This window comes from Coenobita brevimanus, chromosome 20 (assembly GCF_032717465.1).
Source record: "Coenobita brevimanus isolate Jiangsu-jjx chromosome 20, ASM3271746v2, whole genome shotgun sequence".
NCBI classification, from domain to species: domain Eukaryota; kingdom Metazoa; phylum Arthropoda; class Malacostraca; order Decapoda; family Coenobitidae; genus Coenobita; species Coenobita brevimanus.
Genome location: NC_136973.1, coordinates 539,752 through 563,978, shown reverse-complemented (window position 1 = coordinate 563,978; position 24,227 = coordinate 539,752). Strand labels below are relative to the sequence as shown.

The 24,227-nt window shown below is 43.8% G+C and overlaps 1 protein-coding gene across 1 annotated transcript in view; it reads left to right on the top strand.

Moving 5' to 3' along the window:
* LOC145391827 (uncharacterized) overlaps nt 1–24,227 on the top strand; it is a 43,838-nt gene that overhangs the window by 4,625 nt on the left and 14,986 nt on the right. Inside the window, exons 2-5 of the mRNA XM_080266314.1 lie at nt 20,846–20,916; nt 21,604–21,767; nt 21,917–22,103; nt 24,041–24,117. Coding sequence (XP_080122440.1) covers nt 20,856–20,916; nt 21,604–21,767; nt 21,917–22,103; nt 24,041–24,117 — 489 coding nt within the window. The 5' untranslated portion in view covers nt 20,846–20,855. The remainder of the gene's footprint in view (nt 1–20,845; nt 20,917–21,603; nt 21,768–21,916; nt 22,104–24,040; nt 24,118–24,227) is intronic.

Genomic DNA, 24,227 nt, shown 5'->3' with positions numbered 1-24,227 from the left:
ACCCGAGAACAAGAGTTAGGGAGAATCTAGAACTGAGAACGAGGATTAGGGAGAATCTAGAACGGAGAACAAGGGCTGGAGAGGGTCGAAGGCTTTGGTATTTCCTGAGTGGAGTGCTTGACCTCTCCAGCTGACTGTGTTTCCTCCCCCCTCTCCTCATCCCCTCCCCTTCTCCTTCTCTCCACCCCTCCTCTCTCCCCCTCTCTCCCTTCTCCCCCTCCACTAACCGCCCCCGACCTTCCAATGTCGCGTCGCTTCTTCCCCTCCCCCACCTACCCCCCTCTATACCTTCTTCTTTCTCTTTCTCCTTCTACTCCTTCTCCTCCTCTCCTCATGCTTCTTCCTCTTCTTTTTCCCTGTTTTTCCTTCCTCCCCCTTTGTTTTCTCTCTCCTTGCTTTTTTTCTTTTCTCCATTCCATCCTCTTCCCCTTTTCCTTCCTTGTTCTCTTTTCTCCCTCCCTGTATTTTTTTCCTTCTGTTCTCTCCTTCCTCTTTTTCCTTCTCTTCCTTCTCTTTTCATACTCCCTCTCTTTTTTACCCTTCCCTTGCGTTTTGCATTTCTCTCTACCTTCTTTTCCATTTTCTCTCCTCCCTCCTCTTTACTCTTCTTTTTCTCTCTCCTTGCCTTTCCCTTCTTCCCTTACCCTCATTTTCCCTGCCGTCCTCCCTCTTTTTTTCCTCTTTTCCAGCTCTTCTTTATACCTCCCTGTTCTCTCTTTCCCTTCTCTTCTTTTCCCTTCCCCCCTTCCCCTCTCTCTCTTGTCATCCTACACCCCTCCCTGCTTTCCGTCTCTTTCCTCCTCCTTCACATATCCTCCTTCTTTCCCTCCTTCCTCCCTCTTTCTCTCCCTCCTCCCTCTTTCCCTCCCTCCTTCCAGTTACGTGTGTGTGTGTGTGTGTGTGTGTGTGTGTGTGTGTGTGTGTGTGTGTGTGTGTGTGTGTGTGTGTGTGTGTGTGTGTGTGAGATTTTTTGTACTTCCTCCAACTTTCTTGACTCTCACCTTCACCTGCTCTTTCTTCCCTCCCTTCTCTTTCTCCTTTCCCTTCCCTTCTTTCGTTTCCTTTCTTTTTTCTTTCCCTCCTACCTCTCCCTTCCTTCTTTCCTTCCCTTTCTTCTCTCCTCTCCGTCCTTCCTTCCTTCTCACCTCTCTTTCACTCTCTTTCTTCTTCCCCGTCCTTTCTTCTTTCATTATTTCCCTCCATCCCTTCCATCCTTCCTTTCTCCCTTCCTTCTCTCCTCTTTCCCTCCCTCATTCCCTCTCTCCTTCCTCCTTTTCTCACTCCCCTGCCTTCTTTCCTCCTATTTTTTTCCCTCTCCTCCCCCCTGTCCCCGTCTTTGCCTTTCGCCTGGATTAAGAGCTCTTTTGTTTGTCTGTTTGAGTGTGACATTATTTGGTAAATATGCAGCCTCCTGAGTTTATTATTTTTATTATTGTTATTATTATTATTATTATTATTATTATTATTATTGTATGTTGTTGTTGGTACTGTTTCTTTATGGATGATGATGATGATGGTAAGTTATGAGAGGGGATCACGCAATGGTTCAAATCCCTTTAGAGGTGACTGGAAGCATTTCTGACATGTAATGCCACAAGGGAGGCAGGCTGGTTGGGCTGGTCATATACCCTTAAATATACTGGCTTCGATGGTCTTGCCTGGGGCCCTTGCATGATGTGGCGTAGTCTGATATGAGAGTGTTGTTGCCTTGTTACTGTTATTTTTTGTTAGAGAGAGAGAGAGAGAGAGAGAGAGAGAGAGAGAGAGAGAGAGAGAGAGAAAGAGAGAGAGAGAGAGAGAGGCCTATGTAGATATACTGATAAATAAATATAAAAAGATAGTTAGTTAGACAGATTGACGGACAGACAGATAGATAGATAGATAGATAGATAGATGCTCTAGGGTAGTGCACATGTAGCTTAAGGCTCAAAGGGGTAAAGTCCTCTGTCGCTTTGCCCTACCAGTTACAAAGTTCCTTTTTAAACTCTCTCTCTCTCTCTCTAGCAGTAACCTACAAATGGTGAGTTTTTGTTTTTTTTATTCGGTTAGTTTCTCACATACAGGTTTATCTCTTGTGTGTTGTGGGGTCGGATCAGTCAGCGTGTGTGTTGGTGTGGTGGGAGAGCATGTGGTGGTGTGTGGTGGTGGTGGTTTGGTGTGGGTGGGTGTGGTAGTGTGGTGGAGAATGGTTTCGTTGTGGAGGGTACGAGGAAGTGACTTGGCGTGGTGATAGGGCTGGTATTTGAGGGTGTGATGGCGTGCTGTGGTGTGCTGTGGCGGGGGATGTGTTAGAGAGTGTAGTGGTGTGACTGGTATGATAGGTGTGGTGATGTGGTATGGTATGATGTTGGTGTTAGAGAGTTGGGTGGTATAGTGGTGTAACTGGTTTGGTGAAATACTGTGTGGTGTGGTGAGGTGGGTAACACTATGGGGTAGTGGTGTGGCATGGTAGGGAGGTGGTATGGAAGGGTATGGTGGTGTGACTGGTATAACTGGTGTGGTGGTGTGAGTGGAGTGACCGGGGTGGTGTCACGAGTGGTAGCAGCAGGAAACTAACTGGACTTCTCACTGTGTGTCTCTCCAGCACGCGAACTGTCTCCCCCCCCCTTCCTCCGTCTCTCTCTCTCTCTCTCTCTCTCTCTCTCAAGCTGAAAAAATATCGTCTGAAGAAAGCAAGAATAAAATATATATACAAAAATCCTTGGGAAGAACGGTTAAATTTGGTGAACAATTATGTAGGTAGTTATTATAGCTTGGCCCTAAAAATATCACTCAGAGAGAGAGAGAGAGAGAGAGAGAGAGAGAGAGAGAGAGAGAGAGACCGTTTTTACGATGTTTCCAATACAACAGTGTCCCTCTTACAAGTCTCTTACGATGTTTCCTATACGGACGAGAATACGACCCCTTTGTTTCCTATGTCTAAGGATTCTTCTACGATGTCTCATACACCAACGGCACTCTTACGATAGCTTCTGTACTTACGATTCCCTTACGACCTTCTCTCATGTGACTCTTACGATGTCTCCTGTACCAGTGACTCTTACGACACTTTACGATATCTCCTATACTAACGACTCACTTGCAACCCCCTTAGATGTCTCCTGCCCTAGTTAATTTCTTACGACCCTCTTACGATGTCTCCTATATCAACAACTCTCTTACGACCCCCATACGATGTCTCCTCTACATACCAAGGAGATCACATCCTTACTACTCAAGCACACAGCGGGATGGCACTCAGAATTAGCAGGAGGCATGCAATATACTAACTGTGAATATTTGACTGGGTTACAATTGACAGTTAAAGCTGAGGGTAAGAGGATCTAACTGTATGTGATGTAATTAGGGCACTCATTAGGGGGCGTACCTCAGTTGCTAATTATCATCATCATCATCATCATCATCATCATCATCATCAAGTGTTATATAAAGTAGGGTAGGTGACAACGATAAGGGAACCACCACCACCACCACCACCACCACCATCATCATCATCATCGTCATCAGTTTCATCGAGAGAGAGAGAGAGAGAGAGAGAGAGAGAGAGAGAGAGAGAGAGAGAGAGAGAGAGAGAGAGAGAGAGAGAGAGCAATTAGGAAGTTCAGTACTTACTCAGACCACATAACCTACAGACCCTCACGAGGCGATCTGACCTTAATTATAAAAAAAACATCTCTCTCTCTCTCTCTCTCTCTCTCTCTCTCTCTCTTTCTTTCTCTCTCTCTCTAAACTTCTGCAGACGTCTTTCTTTTTATTTCAAGGCTGGCTCACCATAAACACCATGTCTGTGCGGCCTGTGTGTCTTTATTTGTTTAACTAACTTTAATTTCTTTTTGTTCTAATTGCTTCTTGTAACTAGGTGTTGAAAGAGAGAGAGAGAGAGAGAGAGAGAGAGAGAGAGAGTTAACGAGGTCAACACACTTCCGGTGCACTGACCAACCGTGATTTTTGATGATGATGATGATGATGTTTATGGTGATGTAGGCTGTTATAGTGGCAACGATGTGATGATAATGGTGATGATGATGGAGTGATGGTAAAGGTAGTGATCATACTGATCATGGTGAGTGAGATGATGGTTGTGATGATATTGATGGTTATGGTGATGATGGTGGAGATGGTGATAGTAGTGATTGCAGATATGTTGATGGTGATGATGATGATGATGATGATGAAGGTACTATTAGTGATGATGATGATAATGATGATGATGATGAAGGTACTAGTAGTGATGATGATGATGATGATGACAGAGAAGGGGATAAAACATAAGAACATAAAGAGAGGGGATAACTGTAGTAGGCCAGTTGGTCCACGTTGGGCAGCTTCTACAACAGAGATTGAACTACTAGAATAAGACAAGGATAGCAGAGAAGGTGGAGGGATGATGATGATGATGATGATAGTGTGCGGACATCCTGGTGACCGCGCCCTCTCACCGGAAGTGGTAGAGGTCCGGTCGGCTTCAGTTGCCTTGTGTGCTGCTGTGGTAAAAGTTGTGGTGCTTTGGTGCAGCTGTGGTATTGGCATTAAGGTGTGGTGTGGTGGAGGTAGAGGTTGTGTGGTGGTGTGGTGATGTTAAAACTTGTGGTGGCGACAGTGTAGTGATGGAGGTAAAAGTATGGATGAGGTTGTGGTGTGGTAGTGCTGGTAGTATTGGTGGTGGTGTGGAGATGAAGGCTGTGGTATTGTGATGATGGTAAGAGTTGTGATAATGGTGTGGCAGAGATTATTGTATTGTTGTTGTGGTACTGTGGTGGAGATGGTGCTTTGGTGTGGTGATATTAAAGGTATTGATAGTGGTGGTGTTGATGGAAGTAAAAGTTGTGGTAGTGTGATGTGGGGGAGTTGGTAGTGGTGATGGTGATGTGATGGAGTCTGTAGTGGTGGTAATGGGGTGGTGATGATGGTGTAGTGGCTGAAGTAAATGTTGAGGTAATGTGATGTGTGTGTGGAGACGATACAATGATGATGATAATGGTGACAGAGATGTAGGTAGTGATGAAGGTCGTGAGAGTGATGGGGTGGTCATTATCATCATCATCATCAGAGCAACCTATGATAAGCTACTACAGGACAAAGACTTTATAAAAATTCTCTCCACTCTTTTCTGTACTATATCCATCCCGACTGTCACGATTAATCCCTCTCTCTCTCTCTCTCTCTCTCTCTCTCTCTCTCTCTCTCTCTCTCTCTCTCTCTCTCTCTCTCTCTCTCTCTCTCTCTCTCTCTCTCTCTCTCTCTCTCTCTCTCTCTCTCTCTCTCTCTCTCTCTCTCTCTCTCTCTCTCTCTCTCTCTCTCTCTCTCATGTTACCTTTGTTGTCCATCTTTTGTGTGAAGTAGCACAAACGTGTTCTGTCAGTGACCATTTCCTCATTTTAATGGTGTCTGTGTCGATGGTGAAACCCTGTGTACTTCCTCCCATACCCTTCCTCATCCCTATTATTATTATTATTATTATTATTATTATTTGTGTGTGTGTGTGTGTGTGTGTGTGTGTGTGTGTGTGTGTGTGTGTGTGTGTGTGTGTGTGTGTGTGTGTGTGTGTGTGTGTGTGTACTGGAAAGTGTAAGAAGTACCCTGAGATGTATTGGCCATGTGAAAAGAATGGAGAATAAGAGACTGACTAGGAGACCGTATGTTACTCTGGTGATAGGGGAGAGGAGGAGGGGGACACCGAGGATGAGGTTAAGAGATGAGGTGGAGAGGTATATGCATGAGGGTGGTGTGAGCTGGGGAGAGGACAGCCTGACAGTGGATAGGGTGACATGAATGCGATATGTATGTGGCCACTAGCTGCAGGATTAAGAAGTATAGTCATAGATAGATAGATTGATAGAGACAGACAGATGGATAGATACGGTTGATTAAACAGGTGGATAGATAGATGGATAGATGCGGTAGATTAAAGAGATAGATAGATAGATTTTCTTTGTACGTACGTGATGCTTCAAACGTTATATAAGTGATCTCGTCCTCTACATCGTCTTTACTTCCTGTACATTTTGTATCTCCAAGCATGTCATTATTTCTATATGGGCTGGTGTAATTCTCTCTCTCTCCCTCCCTCCCTCTCTCTCTCTCTCTCTCCCTCTCTCTCTCTCTCTCTCTCTCTCTCTCTCTCTCTCCAAGCATATCATTACTGCTATATAAGCTATGGTCACACTTACTGAGAATTCTTAGTAATGGTGATGATGAAGGTAGTGGTGATGGTGATGCAGATGGTGATGATGGCGTCGTAGTGCTGATGGTGGTGCAGATGGTGATGAAAATGATGATAATGATGATGACTGACAAGCATAGTGGTTTAATTCATAATATGGTAGTGATGGTGATAGTTTTGATGAGATGACAGTGCTTGTGATGACAGTGGTGATGAAGATGATAAAAAAGATGCCGATAATGATGATGGTGATGATTGATGATGATGGATCTTGTTTCCGATAGACACAGTAATGATGAATGACAATAATGATGGCTAAAGTGATGGTGATGATGATGATGTTGTTGATGGCGATAGTGGTGACGATGACTGTTGATGGTGTTGGTGCTGGTGGTGATTGTAATGATGATGACGGTGATGATGCTGATGACGATGTTAGTTATGATGGTGTGGTGATTACAATGATGATGATGATGATGATGATGATGATGATGATTGTGGTGATGAAGGTAGTGTGGGTGAGGCACTAAGCAAAAATGATGTTATTACCGTCCCACGCCCAGGAAGTCCTATTTAATTCAGAGGTTATGTTCTATGCTGTTGGGGTGTGGTGTTATGTGTGTGTGTGTGTGTGTGTGTGTGTGTGTGTGTGTGTGTGTGTGTGTGTGTGTGTGTAGTGCTGTTGTAGCTAATGATGAAATTAGGATGCGATGAAGTACTGATGTGGTGATGTAAAGTGGTAGTATGATGTGTAGGTGTGATGAAATGTGGTGTAGGTAGAGTGGTGTGGTGTGGTGTCCTGTATAAAATGATACAATGAAAGTATTGTAACGATGAGGTAACCAACTGTAGTGTCGAGTTGATACGATAGAAAAGGTGAAGGGTGTTGGTAGTGGTGTGTTATGGTGTGTTATGGTGTTCTGTGTTGTGGTGGAGACTGGTGGTGGTGTAACGAGGTGTGGTTTGATGTGGTGTGGTGGTGATAATGTGAGGTGTGGTATAGTGGTGTGGCGTTGTGGATTGGGTGTGGTGAAGGTTGGTGGTGATTTCTTGTGGTGTGATGTAGTGTGGTAATATCTGGTACTGTGTATTGTGGTGTAATGTGGTGTGATGTTGATTGTGTGGTGATGTGTGCTGTGGTGTGGTGTGTTCGTGTGAAAGAATATTAGTAGAGTTTATTGGATGATGAAACTGCAATAATGTGTGTGTTGTAATGCCGTAATATTGAACAATTCTGAGAGAGAGAGAGAGAGAGAGAGAGAGAGAGAGAGAGAGAGAGAGATGTTATCAATCTATCCGCTTCTGTCTCTTCCGTTTCCATTTTCACTTCCCTCTCCCTCCTTTCTCCAGTTCATGTTCTTCCTCTCTCTCTCTCTCTCTCTCTCTCTCTCTCTCTCTCTCTCACACACACACACACACACACACACACACACAAATAATAAACTCCTTTGCCACTCTCTCTCTCTCTCTCTCTCTCTCTCTCTCTCTCTCTCTCACACACACACACACACACACACACACACACACACACACACACACACACACACACAAGTAATAAACTCCTTTGCCAGCTCTCACGTTAATTTGTTTATTGGATTAAACTGGGTGTGTGTGGGTGGAGGCGGATGTGGGTGAGTGCGGGTGGATGTAGATGGGTTTGGTTACGTGTAGGTGGGTGTGTAGTGGGTGTGGTTGGGTGTAGGTGAGTGTGGGTAGGCGCAAGTGGGTGCGGGTTGTGTTGGTGGGCATAGATGGGTGTAGGTGGGTGTGGTTGAGTGTGGATGTGTGTAGGTGGGTGTGGTTGGGTGTGGATGGTAATAGGTGGGTGTGGGTGGATAAGAGTGAGTGTTGGTGGGTGAAGCTAATAATAATAATAATAATAATAATAATAATAATAATAATAAAAATAAAGTTGCTCCTCCCCTGGCAAAGTACTGAAGCTTATTAATTTGTATACCATCATAATTAGTAACTAAAGAGCCAATTATCATATGTTAGAGGTGTGTGTGTGTGTGTGTGTGTGTGTGTGTGTGTGTGTGTGTGTGTGTGTGTGTGTGTGTGTGTGTGTGTGTGTATGCGTGTGTGTATGCGGTCCTTCCCGCCACAAAAATGTTTATAGGTAGTGGTCAACTGTTTCTTCCTCCCTATCCCCCCCCCTCTCTCTCTCTCTCCTTCTTTCCTTCCTCCGTGTTTTTTCCTCCTTCCTTCCTTCCTTCCCTTTTCTACCGTCCTTCCCTCCCCCTTCTTTCCTTCCTTGCTTTCGGTCTCTCTTTTCTTCCTTCCTCCCTTCCATATCTTTACTTTTCTCTCTTTTGTCCATTCTTCCTTCATTCCTTCGTTCTTTCCTCTCTTGTTTCTCACCTCCCTTTTCAATTACTTTTTCCAGTCCTCCACATTCCTTCCCTCTCCTTCTTAGAGAGAGAGAGAGAGAGAGAGAGAGAGAGAGAGAGAGAGGGAGGGAGAGAGAATAAGAAGGCGTAACGGTAGGGAAAGAATCACCACTGTTACGTTACAGAAACCAATATACCGTAACAGCAGCATACTACCATTCTCTCTCTCTCTCTCTCTCTCTCTCTCTCTCTCTCATGTGACACGTATTGGGGCATGGGAATGGTAAACAGTGAGGGGGTGGGAAGCGGAGGGATGAGAAAGAAGGGTTGATTGGCTGTGAAGAAAGAAGTGTTTGGAAGTAAAGAATAATCAACACTTCAATAGGTTTTCTTTGACATGGCAGAATCAGACCACTTAAAATTCGAATTCAGTGTTGTGATGCATGAAATTCGATGCGCCTTGGTCATGAGATAGGCACGAGTCTTCTTGGTCGCTTATTACATTGACCTTCCAGCCTGGCTACACCTGGCCATCAACAGAGCTGAAAGGAGTTGAGGGTCTTTTTCATGTTAAGGTAAATAGCGCTGAGACATCGTACAGTTCTAATCATGCAATCATACCATTTTCTGTTTCATGTACTCTATCAGTAACATCATATAATCTACCTCATAGAACTATAAGGTATCACTATTTTCTGTTCATCTACCCTACCTTGACGAAACCAGTTCTTCTCCCAGTAACTACATTTATAAAAGTGAGGGGACGAGGCAAGACCTGAAAGGAGGCTGAAAGGGTGAGAGGAAAAGGAGAAGGGGTGGAGGTAGTAGTACGGGGAGAGAACAAAAGTAGGATTGGAAAGAAGGGGAATGAAGGATAAAAGGAGAGGAAAGGAAAGGAAAGGAGGAGAGGTCTTACAAAGGGAAGGAAGAAGTGAGAAGAAGTGGTTGAGTTTGGCACTGACACACTTAAACCATGATACTTGATGAGGAAGAGAGATGTTCTAGAAGCCTAGTAAATCCACTAGAATCTGTTCTAAGGAGGAAGGGAAGGAGGAAAGGAGGACGGGAGAGGGAGAGGGAAAGGGAGGGAGGGAGAGAGGGTGGATGGGAGAGGGAGAGGGAGGAAAGGAGAAGGAAAGACAAGGGAGGGAGTCGAGGGAGGAAGGGGGAAGGAGAGGAAGGGGAGGGAGTCGAGGAAGGGAGAAAGGGAAGAGGGGGGGGGAGCTGAGGGAGGGAGAGAGGGGAAAAAGGGGGGGAGTAAGAGGGTATGGTGGGTAGAAGTCTGTAGCTTAGCCTAGAAATTCTTTCCAAAACACTAACCACCCTACTAAAAAAAAAAAAAAAAAGGACGGGGGGAAGAAGTGGGAGTCGAGACAGGGAGGGAGGGAGAGAGGAAGTCGGGGAGGAAGGGAAAAAGGGAGGAATTTAGGTACTTAAGGAGAGAGAGGACTGGAGTCGTGACCCTTTGCACGACCAATTCTTTGAGCGGGGACAGAATGAGGTAACATCAAATAAAACAAATGTGACGTCATTAAGTCAACACCCTCCACGAAGGTCAAGCTAATAAATGGCTCGCTCTTTATTTTTAACAGTGATGGTTCACTTGCACTTCTTCCTTACTAGCACTGAAGAAGTACAGAAACTTGCCTGGTGTCTAATTACTGCTACAGGTTTTTGTCAATTTCTCGATAACTCTTAACACTTACGATTGCTAATATTTCAGCCGATGTAAATCGTCTGCTGATTGTCTGATATAACACTTTTTTTTTGTATTACAGACCAAAGTTTAATCTTCCATTTCCTTCTCCTAGCAATCATCATTATAATTATCATCCTGCCTCTTTCCCAACTGCAGGTGGGGTGAGGTATGGTACAGAAAACTAGGAAAAAGGGAATATTTAATACTGGGAGAACCTTATAAACAGTATGTCTATTGAAATGGGCCACACTCGCATTCATTCACCATTCAAGGCCCGGAATCCTGGCTCCTTCTGATAAGTACACATTCCCTCAGATAGCTTCATATTTGCCTATCCCATGAAGATAATCCAACGTCTGTGAAGTTAAAAAGAGGTACCAAACCCTTGCCATACACTCCAGCAAGAATTAATAAGCTATATGCGAACTGTTAACAAAAACCATGACATCATCTTCGTGAGGGAAATACACTCCACCAACCTGTTCCTTGTAATTAACTGTCTGTCTGTCTGCCTGTGTGCTGAGTTATTGTCTGACGTCATAACCCTGTGTCTCGTATAGTGAAGGTCAACATAACAATAGAACATTAGGGAATAACTGCACTAGGCTCGTTGACTCGTACCAGGCACTTTTTGTCTGAGGGAAGGACTGTTTATATGAGATGCCTCCCCTTAGATGAATAAGAATTGACCGTAACACCAACCACACTCTCTCATACCACTCTTATACCGTACTGTCATGCTACCCTCACTGTCATACCTTACTTTCACACCACTCTGTTGTACTTCCTACACTGTCATACTACACACACACTAACTCCAGTCTGTCATACCACACTGTCATCTCCATTTTGTCACCACACTGTTATAACTACCCCATTTCGTAACCCCTCCTCTCTAGCGGATTAATTTGCATAATACATCTGCATATTCTCCTGCATGTCATTAAAATCTCTTTAATATCGACTTAACATATACGCCACAGAAGAGCATCCTAACGCGCCATGTATGAAACAGAATGGTTAGAAGGAACGCTGTTGTTCTACCCTGAAATAGATCCCAAACCCCTTTCAGCTAAGTTGATGGCCATTTGAAATCAGATTGGAGGACTGATTTGACTCGTCATCAAGGAGGCTCGTTCTTATCACATAGCTAAGACATCGAATTTCATGCAACCACGATTTAGTATTCAAGTTATGGGATGGTCCAGTTCCGTCAGGTGAAAATAGAGTCCAAGGGAATGCGGTCCAAGGCTAACAAAGAAGAAGGCTCCCTTCTACCCACCGTACCCTCCCAGCTGAGACAAAGAGACCTTCACGCAACCTTGTCTTTGATGAACTGCAGTCCTTCTCTTCCATGTCGTATTCCGTAATTTTCTTTAGCTCTCTGGATCCTACTTCACCCCATCCTTAGGTAGGAAAAGATGATGATGATGATGATGATGATGATGATGATGATGACTCGTTTCCTTACGTAATTCGATATATATTAGGGAAATCAAGGAGGAAGGTTACGGAGGGGGAAAATGTACCACGGGTCACCTCTCTTGTCTGATGCATGTCCCTAATGCAATCAGGCAATCAAAATAATCAACCGGCCATGCTCTGAATATCTGAATTATACGTAAACATGAACGAATGATTTTGGATGAGGATACAATGACTGGAAAGGAGAATTTTGTCGTACATACATACATACATCCATACTCGTACGTACATTCATACATACACACATACTCGTACATACATTCATATTCGTGCATACATACATGCTCATGCCACATAAACACATCCACACACACATTCACTCAAGCACACTCATTACCTCTCTCTCTCTCTTAAATCAAATGCAGGTATAGAACACAGTGATACCTATGCCAAATACTGCAGTTCAACTATTCATGCATAAAGAAAGGAGAGAGAGAGAGAGAGAGAGCATACTGTTACATTCGTTTACTGTTATTCCCATTGTGTTGTTTACTGTTATCGTTATTTTTATTTGTTGTTCTTACTGTTCTGTTACGTGTTGTTCTTAGTGTTATTGTTGTTGTTATTGTTGGTCTCGATGTTCTGCCTATCCGTCTATTTCTCTGCCTGTCTCTCTGCCTCTGGTTTGGTAATATTTCAGAATATATCCATTTTTTCTATATTATTTGGGGGATCACTTATGGATTTTTTTTTGTAGTGCCACAGTAATTTAGATACTCGGTGCTACTGCTCACTTTCTGGCCCTGACGAGGAGCCTACATGTGGTGGCATTGTACACTTTGGGTGGAGCAGCTGCGGCGTCCACCCGGGAGCCAAGTCTCACATTTACTTACACCTCGCCGTGGGAAGGACCCTGATCCGACCCTCATGAGGCGGTGTGTATTGCGAGGGGACGCCGGTAACGTGCTGTACCTGTACGACGGCCCCACAGACGCAGGTGCTTACTTGTATTTTTTTTTTTAATGCAAGAAAGGAGAAACCAAAGGCCAGGAGTCCGTTAACTGGTCCGCTTGGCTAGACAGATCAGGGTTAAGCAACAGCAGCAATAACAACTCACTTCCTTCAGTCTACCAATGATTGCTTTGATCTGCGCCCACCACTTCCTCCTACTCCGTGAACCGTGTTTAGAAACTCTTTTAAGCTTATGTTGTGTAAGAAAATGTTTATATCTATATCAGTTTTCACTTGTACATCTTCCACACACCTCACGGTCAAATCAGAGTGAATATTAAAGTGGAAATAAATATGTGAAAAGAAATGAAACGATCTTTGGTAATAGTTACGTATTATGGAGGCTTGCTTATCTTGCATAATGGTTAGAAACTTTTATAAATCCGAAAAGGTCTCACTTCCATAATCACACACATGAAAGGGGAAGATGAAAGCCAGTGAAAAAGTCTTGGCTGGGGTCTGAATTGTCTCGTTAAGGACAACTACTTAATCATATCCGTACTTAACACCGTCTAGGACTCCTACTTAACCCCCTGTAGCCAGTGTGTGTGTGTGTGTGTGTGTTTTTTAGTTTATAGTAACTACCTCGATATTTTATTCAGATTCAGGCTATTAGTACTGTAGTTCAAGGACTAATGAAAACTAGGGAAATGCCCAGTACGAATTAAATAGTAATTGGCAAGATTTTAATGAGAGGACGTCATGTGTTTGAAGGAATTAGTTGCTTATCTGCTCTTTCGTAGGTCGTGCCCACACCAAATACTCTCTGACGAAGGGGGGAAAACTTCTTGTCAGCACCCTTCTGGACCAGCAAGTGTTGGCGTGGACACTGCCTCACGGATGGTTGGGTAACAGACTAGGAATTAAAACCATATAATATACCTAAATATGCTTAGAGTTAGAAAATGGGATAAAATCTTGTGATGTGAGGAATGTTGTGTTCACTTTCATTAGACGTAAACTTGGCATCTCTCTATCGTGAGGGCTGAGTTATAACAGGAAAATACGGTGGATAGTCACGAAGAAGTGTTATGAAAAATATGTAAAACTGCAGTATTGTCTTATTCTGCCACTGAACCACGGGAATTAAGTTGCAAAAAGGATGAAAATCTCCCGCCAAGTTAAAATGAATGAACTATAGGTCTTAAATATTACTGCTGGGTGAACAGGGACTAGGGGGAAAAACTGTGTCCAAGAGACTGACCGGTCTGAGAAGCAACTCTGGTTCTTCCCGTTGCGAGCTGGATTTGCTAAGCAGTACACCACCACCTTCCCTACCGCCAATTAGATATGGAGTAGTGCTAATAGAAGCTGTAACAGGCTATTCTGAATTTAAACACGGGGGACTGCAGGCCGAACTCGCCCCTTTTCAGCAGCTTACCCTCCTGCTTTTGGGGGAATAGGGAGGGATTCAGGGATGTTTGTATAACCGAGCAGCTCAACCTCCTGATGATATAGGTGCCACCACGTGAAGGCGTCCCTCTCCAGCACACAGATGTGGAATGAGAGGAAGAGATAGACAGAAAGATACTGTGCTGTGATTGAGTGGCATCTGTTCTCACAAATTGAAAGACGGCAAATTTTCTTATGGTTTCCTTGAGAGGAGGCATTGTTCTCAGACTCTATATATATGTGTGTGTGTGTGTGTGTGTGTCTGTCTGTCTGTCTATATGCCTGTCTGTCTGTCTGTCTATCTATTTATATGTCTGTTTGCCTGTCTGTTTCAACCCATCTCTTCTCTTTCTCCATCTCTCTGTCTCTTCCACCCAGTTCATATGTCACTCTTTCTCACTAGTGCTGCCCAATCTCTCTCTCTCTCTCTCTCTCTCTCCCTCTCTCTGAGTGCTGTACTTTGGACAACAGCAGCAATAATAAAGCACAAGCCCTCACACACACACACACACACACACACACACACACACACACACACACACACACACGTCAATATAAGTGGGTCAAGTCACGTTCCCAATGGCAGATCCCGTCTCTCTCTCTCTCTCTCTCTCTCTCTCTCTCTCTCTCTCCGTTTATCATCTTTTAATTCTTTCTCCCTGTCATCGTTTGATTCCCTTCTTTTTTTCTACGCCTTTCCCATTCTTTTTTTTTTCCCCTTACTTACTGCCGGTATGTTTAGTTTTTCTCGTTTATTCCTTCATTTTCTTTCAGGTTGTCATTATTCTCTCTCTCTCTCTCTCTCTCTCTCTCTCTCTCTCTCTCTCTCTCTCTCTCTCTCTCTCTCTCTCTCTCTCATGACCTAGAGGCCCCAGATAATGGGCTGGAAGTGGAACATGACCCCATCAATCAGTCTCAATGTCCACTCTGCTTGTGATTGCCGAATTCATTGCCTCTTGGGTATATGCGTTAGCCAAAACGATCTCTCTCGTTTTTCACGAGTATGAGGCTTTTCTGTTCATTTTCGCTCCTTTCTTCTTCTCCTTCAACCTTTTAATTTTTCTTTGATCATAGCCTACATACGCGTTAGGGGAAGTTAATATCTCTTAGCTATTTGTACGTCATTCTGATAGATTGCTTAAACGTTCTCTCCCCCTCCCCTCTTTTTTTTTTTATGTTCACTGTTTGTCTCTGTAGTTTTTTCATTGTTGCATTGTATTGTTTAAAATTCAGTTTTCTGCACAAGTAACTTTGTCCCTTGGGTATATGCACTCAATTTGGGTAGTTAACGGGAGCGTTCTAGGTAATTTTTTGCGGTTTTTCTATTTCGCATTTGCATTCTCATATCTCCCTCTTCTTTTTTGCATTATATGGTTATGCTTGTGCCTGTCTTGTCTGTTTTGTGTGTTTCAAGGTCAGGTATATACAAATGAATATATCAATATGCATAGCTAGCCGAAAACATTCCGTCTGATTCTGTTTTCATGTTTCACTGGCTTTTGTCCTGATCCTCTCCCAATTGCATTTTGGGAGTCATTGTGTGTTTCATTGTGTGTGTGTGTGTGTGTGTGTGTGTGTGTGTGTGTGTGTGTGTGTGTGTGTGCGTTTCTAGTTTATATATGGGTAAATGAGGATTTAGTTGAGTGGTTAGCCATAGAATTCCATGTATTTTTTTGTATTCGTTTTTCTTTTCCTTGCTTTTTGGCATTCCTCCTCCTTCTCCTCTTCCTCCTCCTCCTGTCTTTCTACTTTATTTCTTAGGTATTCTTTTTCCCTCCATTTAATTGCTTATCGTTTTTATGCTGGGTATATTATGTGGGTCAGTTTGGGTGGTTGGTCAAAGTGATGTATGCGGGATTTTTTTAACTTTCTCGTTTTTTTTCATATGGTACCGTTTCCCCTCCTCCCTCCCCCCTCCCGCCTCTCTCTCTCTCTCTCTCTCTCGGTTGTTTAAAATGTTGCACCGGTGTAGCGTAAATTTTTCCTTTGTGTGTGTGTTTTTTTTAGGTTAAACAAATGCCTCTTGGGTATATGCGGGTCAATTTGAGTGGATAGCTGAAGCGTTCATTCTCGTTTTACTGGGTTTTGTTTGTATTCATATTTTTCCTCTACTATTTTCTCTTCCTCCTCTTCTTTTTTCCTCTCCTTCTCTCTCTCTTCCTCCTCATATTTTCCTCTCCTCTTCCTTTTCCTCTTTCTCCTCCGCATCATCATCATCATCATTATAAGTATCCTCTTCTTCCTCCTTCTCCTTTCCTTATCATCATCATCATCATCATCATCATCATCATCCTCATTCCCTTTTCTTTGCATTTTATTTTTGTTTATTGCATGTGTTTTTAGGTGAGGTATCAGTAAGCGCCTAGTGGATCTGTGCTGCTTAATCTGCTATAGCCATCCATTTTGTTGATCTTCCTGTTATTTCTTTATTTTTTCTTCCTCCTCCGTTTCTCATTGAATTTTTGGACGCTGTATTTTGCTTTTGTCTTGCTCGTGCTTATTTTAAAGGTGGAAATATATGGCCACGTTTGGGTAATGAGCTGAAGTTTTCCATTCCCTGTTTCGTGCGTGTGTGTGTGTGTGTGTGTGTGTGTGTTATATTTTTCTGTTCGTTCTCGTCTTTCTTGTCCATGTTGTTTTTTTGGTCTGCTTTCTTTATGTCTTTTGTTGATGCTTTGTGTTATGTTTTTAGGCTGAGCATGTGCGGGTCAGCCTGAGTGAGTTGCGGAATCATCCCATCTTTTATTTTTGTGTTTAGTGTTTATTTGCTCACATGGTCCCGCAATCCTACGTACCTCACACCTTCGCATATTACCACCTCGGCACTAACACTCAAGCTCGATACTGGATTCTTGCTAGGGCTGCCTCACTTAGGACTGGTGTTAAGGTATTATATGTGGGTATTGTGGAAAAATCAATAAATGTTTGTCACTACGGAATTCATGTAATCACACTGTATCATACCCTAGCCTAGGATCAAACCCACGTTCATTTAGATAGGGAGAACTATAATTTGGATTCATTAGGGTTCATCTTGTATTCCTCTCGCCTGACTGCATTCCTTTGTACGGTTTTGTATGGTAGGGGCGGTGCTGGGGGTGGGTGGGTTGCAACAGGAAGTGGGGTGGGTGGAGGTTACAGCCAATGTGGGAGAACGAGAGGGGGTGGAGGAATTGTTGTTGTGGCACCGTGCTTATCTAAGCGTGAACTCGGTGGACTGCAGGTTGTAATTTTCCTGCAGTCCACCAGCCTCTTTTGGGGGCACAGGGGGGAAATTAAGGGACTTGTATAAATGAGGCGCTGCTTAATTAGGCTATATTGATGGCAGCAAGTGTGGTGGAAGGGTGGAGGTAGAATAAGAGATGGAGGGTACATAGTGGTGGGTGGAGGAGGGATGGAGTGGAAGTGGAGAAGTGAGATGGAGTGAAATTGGGAAAGGAAGGGTAGAGGGATGATGTGGAGGGGTGGCAGTGAAGGGGTGAGGTGGATGGGTGGAAGAGGGTAAGGAGTGGTGAGGGAGGGGAGGAGTAGAGAGGAGAGAGGGAGGAGTGGAGGGGTTACGGGGAGTGGAGAGGTTACACAGTAATGGGTGGGAGAGAGGCATCGGGTTGAGGTGGAGGGATGGAAGAGGATGGGGAAGTGGAGAAGGAGAGCCCTGGTGGAGAAGAGGGAAGTGGAAGTGGATGTAGAGGAGGGGGAGGGATGCGTAGAGGGAGGAGGTAGAGAGGTAGAAGGGGGTGGAGGGAGGTGAAGGTCAGAATTAGTGGTGGATGACCAGTGGACAGTAGTGGGTGGATCTCTAAACTCCCCCCCTCCATTCCCTGTCACCCCCACCTCTCTCTCACTCTCTCTCTCTCTCTCCCCCTCCCTCCCTCCCTCCCTCCTCCCTTTCCCCCCACATTTCTTCTTCTCTCCTCGTTCCCTTCTTCCTTCTTTCCTCCCTCCCCCTCTTTTTCTCCCCTACGAACTCAATCACCCCTCTTACCGACACTCTCCTCCTATCCCTCCCAGTTCTTCCACATTTCCCCCTCACTCTCCCCTCTCTCCTTCCCCTCCCCTTCCCACCAAAATAACCTCCTCCCCTTCCCCCTCTATAGTTAAGCTCCCCACCCGCTTCCTCCCCTTATGATTACGCTCCCCATTCAATAGCTCCCCTTTCCATTCAAGATGTATGGGGAAAGGGGAGTGAGAAGATGAAAGAGAGAGAGAGAGAGAGAGAGAGAGAGAGAGAGAGAGAGAGAGTATTTTTCTCTCCTGGTGTATTTTTCTCGCCTCGTCATTCCCTTCTCTTCCCTTCTCTTTACAAACGATTGCTTTCTCTATAATTACTTCCTTGATTTATACTCTATATTTAGCTTTATTTTCTTGTATCATCATCATCATCATCATCACCATTATCATTATTATTATTATTATTATTATTATTATTATTATTATTATTTTTACTGTTATATGTGCAGTGTAGCATGTATAACGAATACTTAGGTATATAAAATGTATAATGCACAGTGAAATACTTGGATTAATATAAAATGTAAAATTGTGCATAATGATGACTATGCATCACCCTTCACCCATGACCCTTTCTCTCTTCTTCCGTATTCATTTGTCATGAACTGAAACTCCTCTCCGTTTTTCCCTCCCCCCCTCTCTCTCTCTCTCTCTCTCTCTCTCACACACACACACACACACACACACACACACACACACACACACACACACACACACACACACACACACACAAGGTCAACCGCTAAGCAATAAGTGGTTGATTTTCGAGTCAACTGTACAGCAATTATCTCCTTTATCGTCCCTTAAATTATCGTCATCATCATCATCATCATCATCATCAACCCTGCCCGAATTCCCATGCTCCTGTAGTGTGTGTGTGTGTGTGTGTGTGTGTGTGTGTGTGTGTGTGTGTGTGTGTGTGTGTGTGTGTGTGTAGTCTGGGAAACGGGATCAAAGGTTTATTTTACAGGGTTGGACGCTTACAGTGCACACACACACACACACACACACACACACACACACACACACACACACACACACACACACACACACACACACACACACACACACACACACACACACACACACACACACACACACACACACACACACACACACACACCATTTTCATCCTCTTTGTTCATTCTCACACCTTTTTTTCACCAGCTAACCCCATCATACATTGTTTTTCAACCAGTTATTCGTGCAAACTCCACTGACCCACTCATATCCACTCAGCCACCTCTCATGCATCCAAACATCCACTTCTCATTCATTCATCCATCCACCTCTCATTCATTCACTTATCCACCTCTCATTCATCCAAAGATCCACTTCTCATTCATTCATCCATCCACTTACCATTATTTCATCTCAGTCATTCATCATTCATTCAGCCACACATACAGTTATCCATCATCCGTACTCATCCCATCCACCCAGTTCATCCATCATCTCGTCACTCATTCATTCATCCACCTGTCATTCATCCGTCAGTCATTCCTGTCACCTTCCTTTCATCCACTTATCCACCAGTAATCCACCTCTCATTTATCCACTCTCATCCAGTTACTCGCCATTCATTTCTCCACTCACCTAGTCATCCACTTACTCATCTATCAGTCACTCATTTTGACATCCATCACTGAGCCAGCCATTGATATCCACCTTTCATTCATCCACCCTACCATCAACTCACCCACTCATAACTCATTCACCCATCCTCCTCCTAATTCATCCACTCATCATCCACTTAATTCATCCACTCATCCACTATTCGTCCACCTAATTCATCCACCCATCATCCACCTGATTCATTCACTCATCATCCACTTTATTCATCCACTCATCCACTCATCATCCACTTAATTCATCCACTCATCCACCTGGCTCCTCATACAGGTGTGCTGGAAGGCTTCGTCACACTGCCTGTATGACCTACTGAACTCACCCCGTTACTCTCTCTCTCTCTCTCTCTCTCTCTCTGTGTCTGTCTGTCTGTCTCTCTCTCTCTCATTCCACGTCACTTTTCCGTACTGGTCATTTTATTTCTGTCTGTCGTATTAAAACACAAATACACTCCCTATTGCAAACATCCACACACTTATTCTCTCTCTCTCTCTCTCTCATACCAGAGGGGGGTGGACAGTGGTTGAAGGGGTGGCCGCCCGTCGACCTACTTAAAACCTTTCCTCAGGGATTGAGAGAGAGAGAGAGAGAGAGAGAGAGAGAGAGAGAGAGAGAGAGAGAGAGAGGAGGTGGTGGTGAGAAGTAACTTGGCAGGTTATTGTTTTGTTCATTCCCATGTTTTTATTCCTGCATTTTCTAAACTTCTCTTTCAAGCTTTCATATTCTCTGTCAGTCAGTACCTGTGTGAGTGAGTGTGTGTGTGTGTGTGTGTGTGTGTGTGTGGGTGGATGGGTGGGTGGGTGTGGGTGTGTGTGTGTGCGTCGCTGTCTTTTCCTGTGTTTTCTCATGAAGACTGAAGTTTCTGTTGCTGTGTTTCTTTAATTTCTTTTTCAAGCCTGTGAAGACCTCCGTCGCTAACTGCCTGAACTCCACACACGTTCACAAATCATGCAACACACTTAAATTTACTAAGCTGAATAAACAAACACGCCAACACAAACACTCACACCTAGTTCCCACACGTTACATTCAAACAAAGTCTCTTGTTCTCTCAAATGAAACTTCCTCTCAGAGCAAACACGGAAAATAAAAGAAAAACAAAAGAATATCAGGATGAGATGCACATTTCAAGCATCAGCGAATGCGCTTTGTTTACCTTTTCCCCTCTTCTCTTCCCCCCTACAGCTGATTCAAGATGGCGGCCGCGATGCTCTTCTGTTTCCTTCCTCTGCTCATAGGATCCTTCGTACGTTCAGGTGGGATTTTGTATTTAACTTATATCCTAGTTTTGAGAGGGTACTGTTGCTGTATTTTGAGTATTTACATGTATTTCAGGGCTGCAGCATTTCTTTTAGGGCTGAAACATCTTTTCCTCATCGAATTAGTTTGCATGTTACTCCCTAATATTCTCTTTCATGTCACGTGTATCATTCCAGTATCCAGTTAGCTTGCATCAGTAGCATTCAAGAGGATATTGAAGCGTAATGTGCTGAGTAAATCTCTATGGAAGAAGTGTTACGAAACTTCTAAAGCTATTTGGACTACAGGCCTTATAAAGTAACAGAGAAAGTAGCCAATACCCAAGAAGTTTTTCAATTTAAGTTTTGTTAGCCTGAGAAATTGCATTAATATTAAATAGTGTTATTATCCTCCCCCTACTCTCTCTCTTTAAAGATTTCATAATCCCCTCCCTCCCCTCCATCTTATCCTTATTATATTTTAATTCATCCTTTATAACCTCTCCTTCGCTTCTAATAACTCTGTCTCTTTCTGTCTGTCTGTCTGTCCATAAGTTATCCACAGAAGTATAAGCAGCAGGTCAGCCAGACTTTAAAAATTCACTGACGATACCATGAACCCCCCTAGCCCTCTGTCCCCCACTTTCTTCATCTTTTTTCTCTCTTTCTCTCTCAACAATCTCTTTCTCACTCTCTCACCCACAGAAGTAGAAGAACTAACAGGGGAACCAGACTTCAGATGGGTGAAGCTGCATTGGCGGTACCACAAGCCCCCCCGTGCCTCTGCCCCTCTCTCAGATCGACCCCCTCTCTTCGCCATTCACTATTGCGAGGATCAGCCATGGGGGAAGTACCGATGCAAGAGGCTGGTGAGTATGTGGCAATGTGTCCTTGCATGTGTTCACGCCTTTTGAAAGGTCTGCGGCATGAATCCTGAAAAAACGAGTAGATTTAACACGAAAAAACTACAGAATCCACATGAAAGTTAACGAAAACTCACGACTCATCAACCTTTCAGATGCTAGACCAACGAGAAGCGAAACAGATGAACAGAGGCGATTCGGAGTACCAGGAATTCGAAGCAGTTGTGAAGGGTTTGAGGATGGCCACAAATTACACAGTAGAAGTGACCCCTGTCTTGCCCAGTGACCCAACCGCGACCCCACCTCAACCTGGGTCACATCTTGCTATAAGGACCAAGGGATGTGAGTGTCGTGGTGGTGGTCTGTGTGTGTGTGTGTGTGTGTGTGTGTGTGTGTGTGTGTGTGTGGAGAGAGAGAGAGAGAGAGAGAGAGAGAGAGAGAGAGAGAGAGAGAGAGCTGAATGGCGTGGTGAGATAGTGGTTACATGTATGATACCTGTATAAAAAAGCACCTACCCCACATATTATTAGTACTGTATGACTCGTAGTACTATCTAAAAACCAGTATTAGCCCTTGAAATGACGTTTAAGCTATAATTTTTGAAGACTATGACAACAATATTCACGATCCGATTTTTATCGAGAAATTAGACGCCTGTCCCAAAGAAAGGTGACCGTTCCCAACATTCTAACTATCGCCTTATTGCTTTAACATCCTCAGTTTCAAACGTCTTCGAGTCTGTTTTTAAAAAAATAAAGCGTCTTTCCTATCACAACCTTCTTTCTGATCATCAGTATGGGTTCTGCCGGGAACGCTTCACTGACGATCTTCTCACCTACCTTTCAGACTCCTGGTCATTTTCCTTTTGGGACTTTGGCAAAAGCTTTGCAATTGCGCTTGACATCTCAAGGGCTTTCGATCGAGTCTGGCGTTCAGCTTTAATTTCCAAACTGTCCTCTTACGGTTTCTATCCTTCTATCTGTGCCTTCATCTCTAGCTTCCTTTCTGGTCGTTCTATAGTTGCTGTTGTAGATGGCAACCGTTCTGCTTCTAGAACTAGCAATAATGATGTTCCTCATGGCTCTGTCCTGTCACCAACTTGCTCCTTTTTATTCATCAGTGACCTTCTAAGCTGTACATCTAGCCTTATCCACTCATTAGCTGATGATTCCACTCTTCACCTTTCCATTCGCTTACCGCAGTGTCCATCTCAGCAGTCACTTCAACAAGCAAACGATGAGGCTATGGCACACCTAATGTCTGACTTGGCTCATATCTCTGATTGGGATAAAAATAATTTTGTTGTTTTTAATGCATCAAAAATTCAGTTCTTGCATCTATCAACTCGACAAACTCTTCCATAGGTGTACCTTCTAATTTTTTATAATATCTAGTCCAACCTTACATCATCTTTAAACATACTTGGGGTTTCATTCTCTCGGGATTTATCATGGAAAGAACATCTTGCCCCTCTTGTAAAATCTGCTTCCAAGAGATTGGGTGTGCTAAGCCGACTTCGTGCCTTCTTTACTCCTTCACAGTTCTTGACTTTATACAGGTTTCAGGTGCCCCTGTGTAGAGTACAACTCTCACGAATGGGGAGGCTCCCCACATACAGCTCTGCCCAAAAAGGTGGAGTCAAAGGTTTTTCGTCTCATTAACTCTTTTCCTCTTGCAGGCCCCCCGCAGCCTCTGTCTCTTCGCCTCATCGTTGCATCTTTATCTCTTTTCTGTCGCTGCTTCAAAGATCACTGCTCCTCTGAACTGTGTGCTTGCATCCTTCCACCACAATGACGGGCGCTTAACACCCGTCTAGCAACAAACTCTCATCTTTTTTCTGTCCAACTCTCTACTGCAAGAGTTAACCGTTAATTCCAGTCCTTCATGTATGCAACAGGTCAACTCTAGAAGTGTCTCCCTCTGTCTGTATTTTCTGCTGCCCATGATCTCCAGTCTTTTAAACGGAGTGTGTCCAGGCATCTCGAAATGAACGGGTCTTGGTTTTGGCTCTATGTCATCATGTTTTTGTTTTTTTCTTGGAGGGAACAGTTTGCAGTCTCCTGGCCTTTAGCTCCTTTTTCCTTGCATTAAAAAAAAAAAAAAGACTCTTATTGGCATACCATTTCATGCATGTACTTTTTATTTTATTTTATTTTATTTTTAAGTACAGTGTTCTACCATTCTACCGTTTCCTATTGCTTTTTTGCTACCTTTTTCTCCGTTCGTTTTTTCCTGTTACTTTCCATTCACTTTCTATCCAGTTCTCTTTCTTTCCACAGTCTCTGCTCGAGCCACCCAATGCCTCGCCAACTCGAGTGTGGTGGAGGTGGAGACGGGGCCTAACTTTGGAGGAAAGGTGGGTGGTACAGCTAATCAAATCTAACCCCGCTCTAACTTGATTTAGTCTGGCCATCTCATCTTATCCAGTTTCACCTCACTTCACCTAATCCCGTCTCACTTCACCTC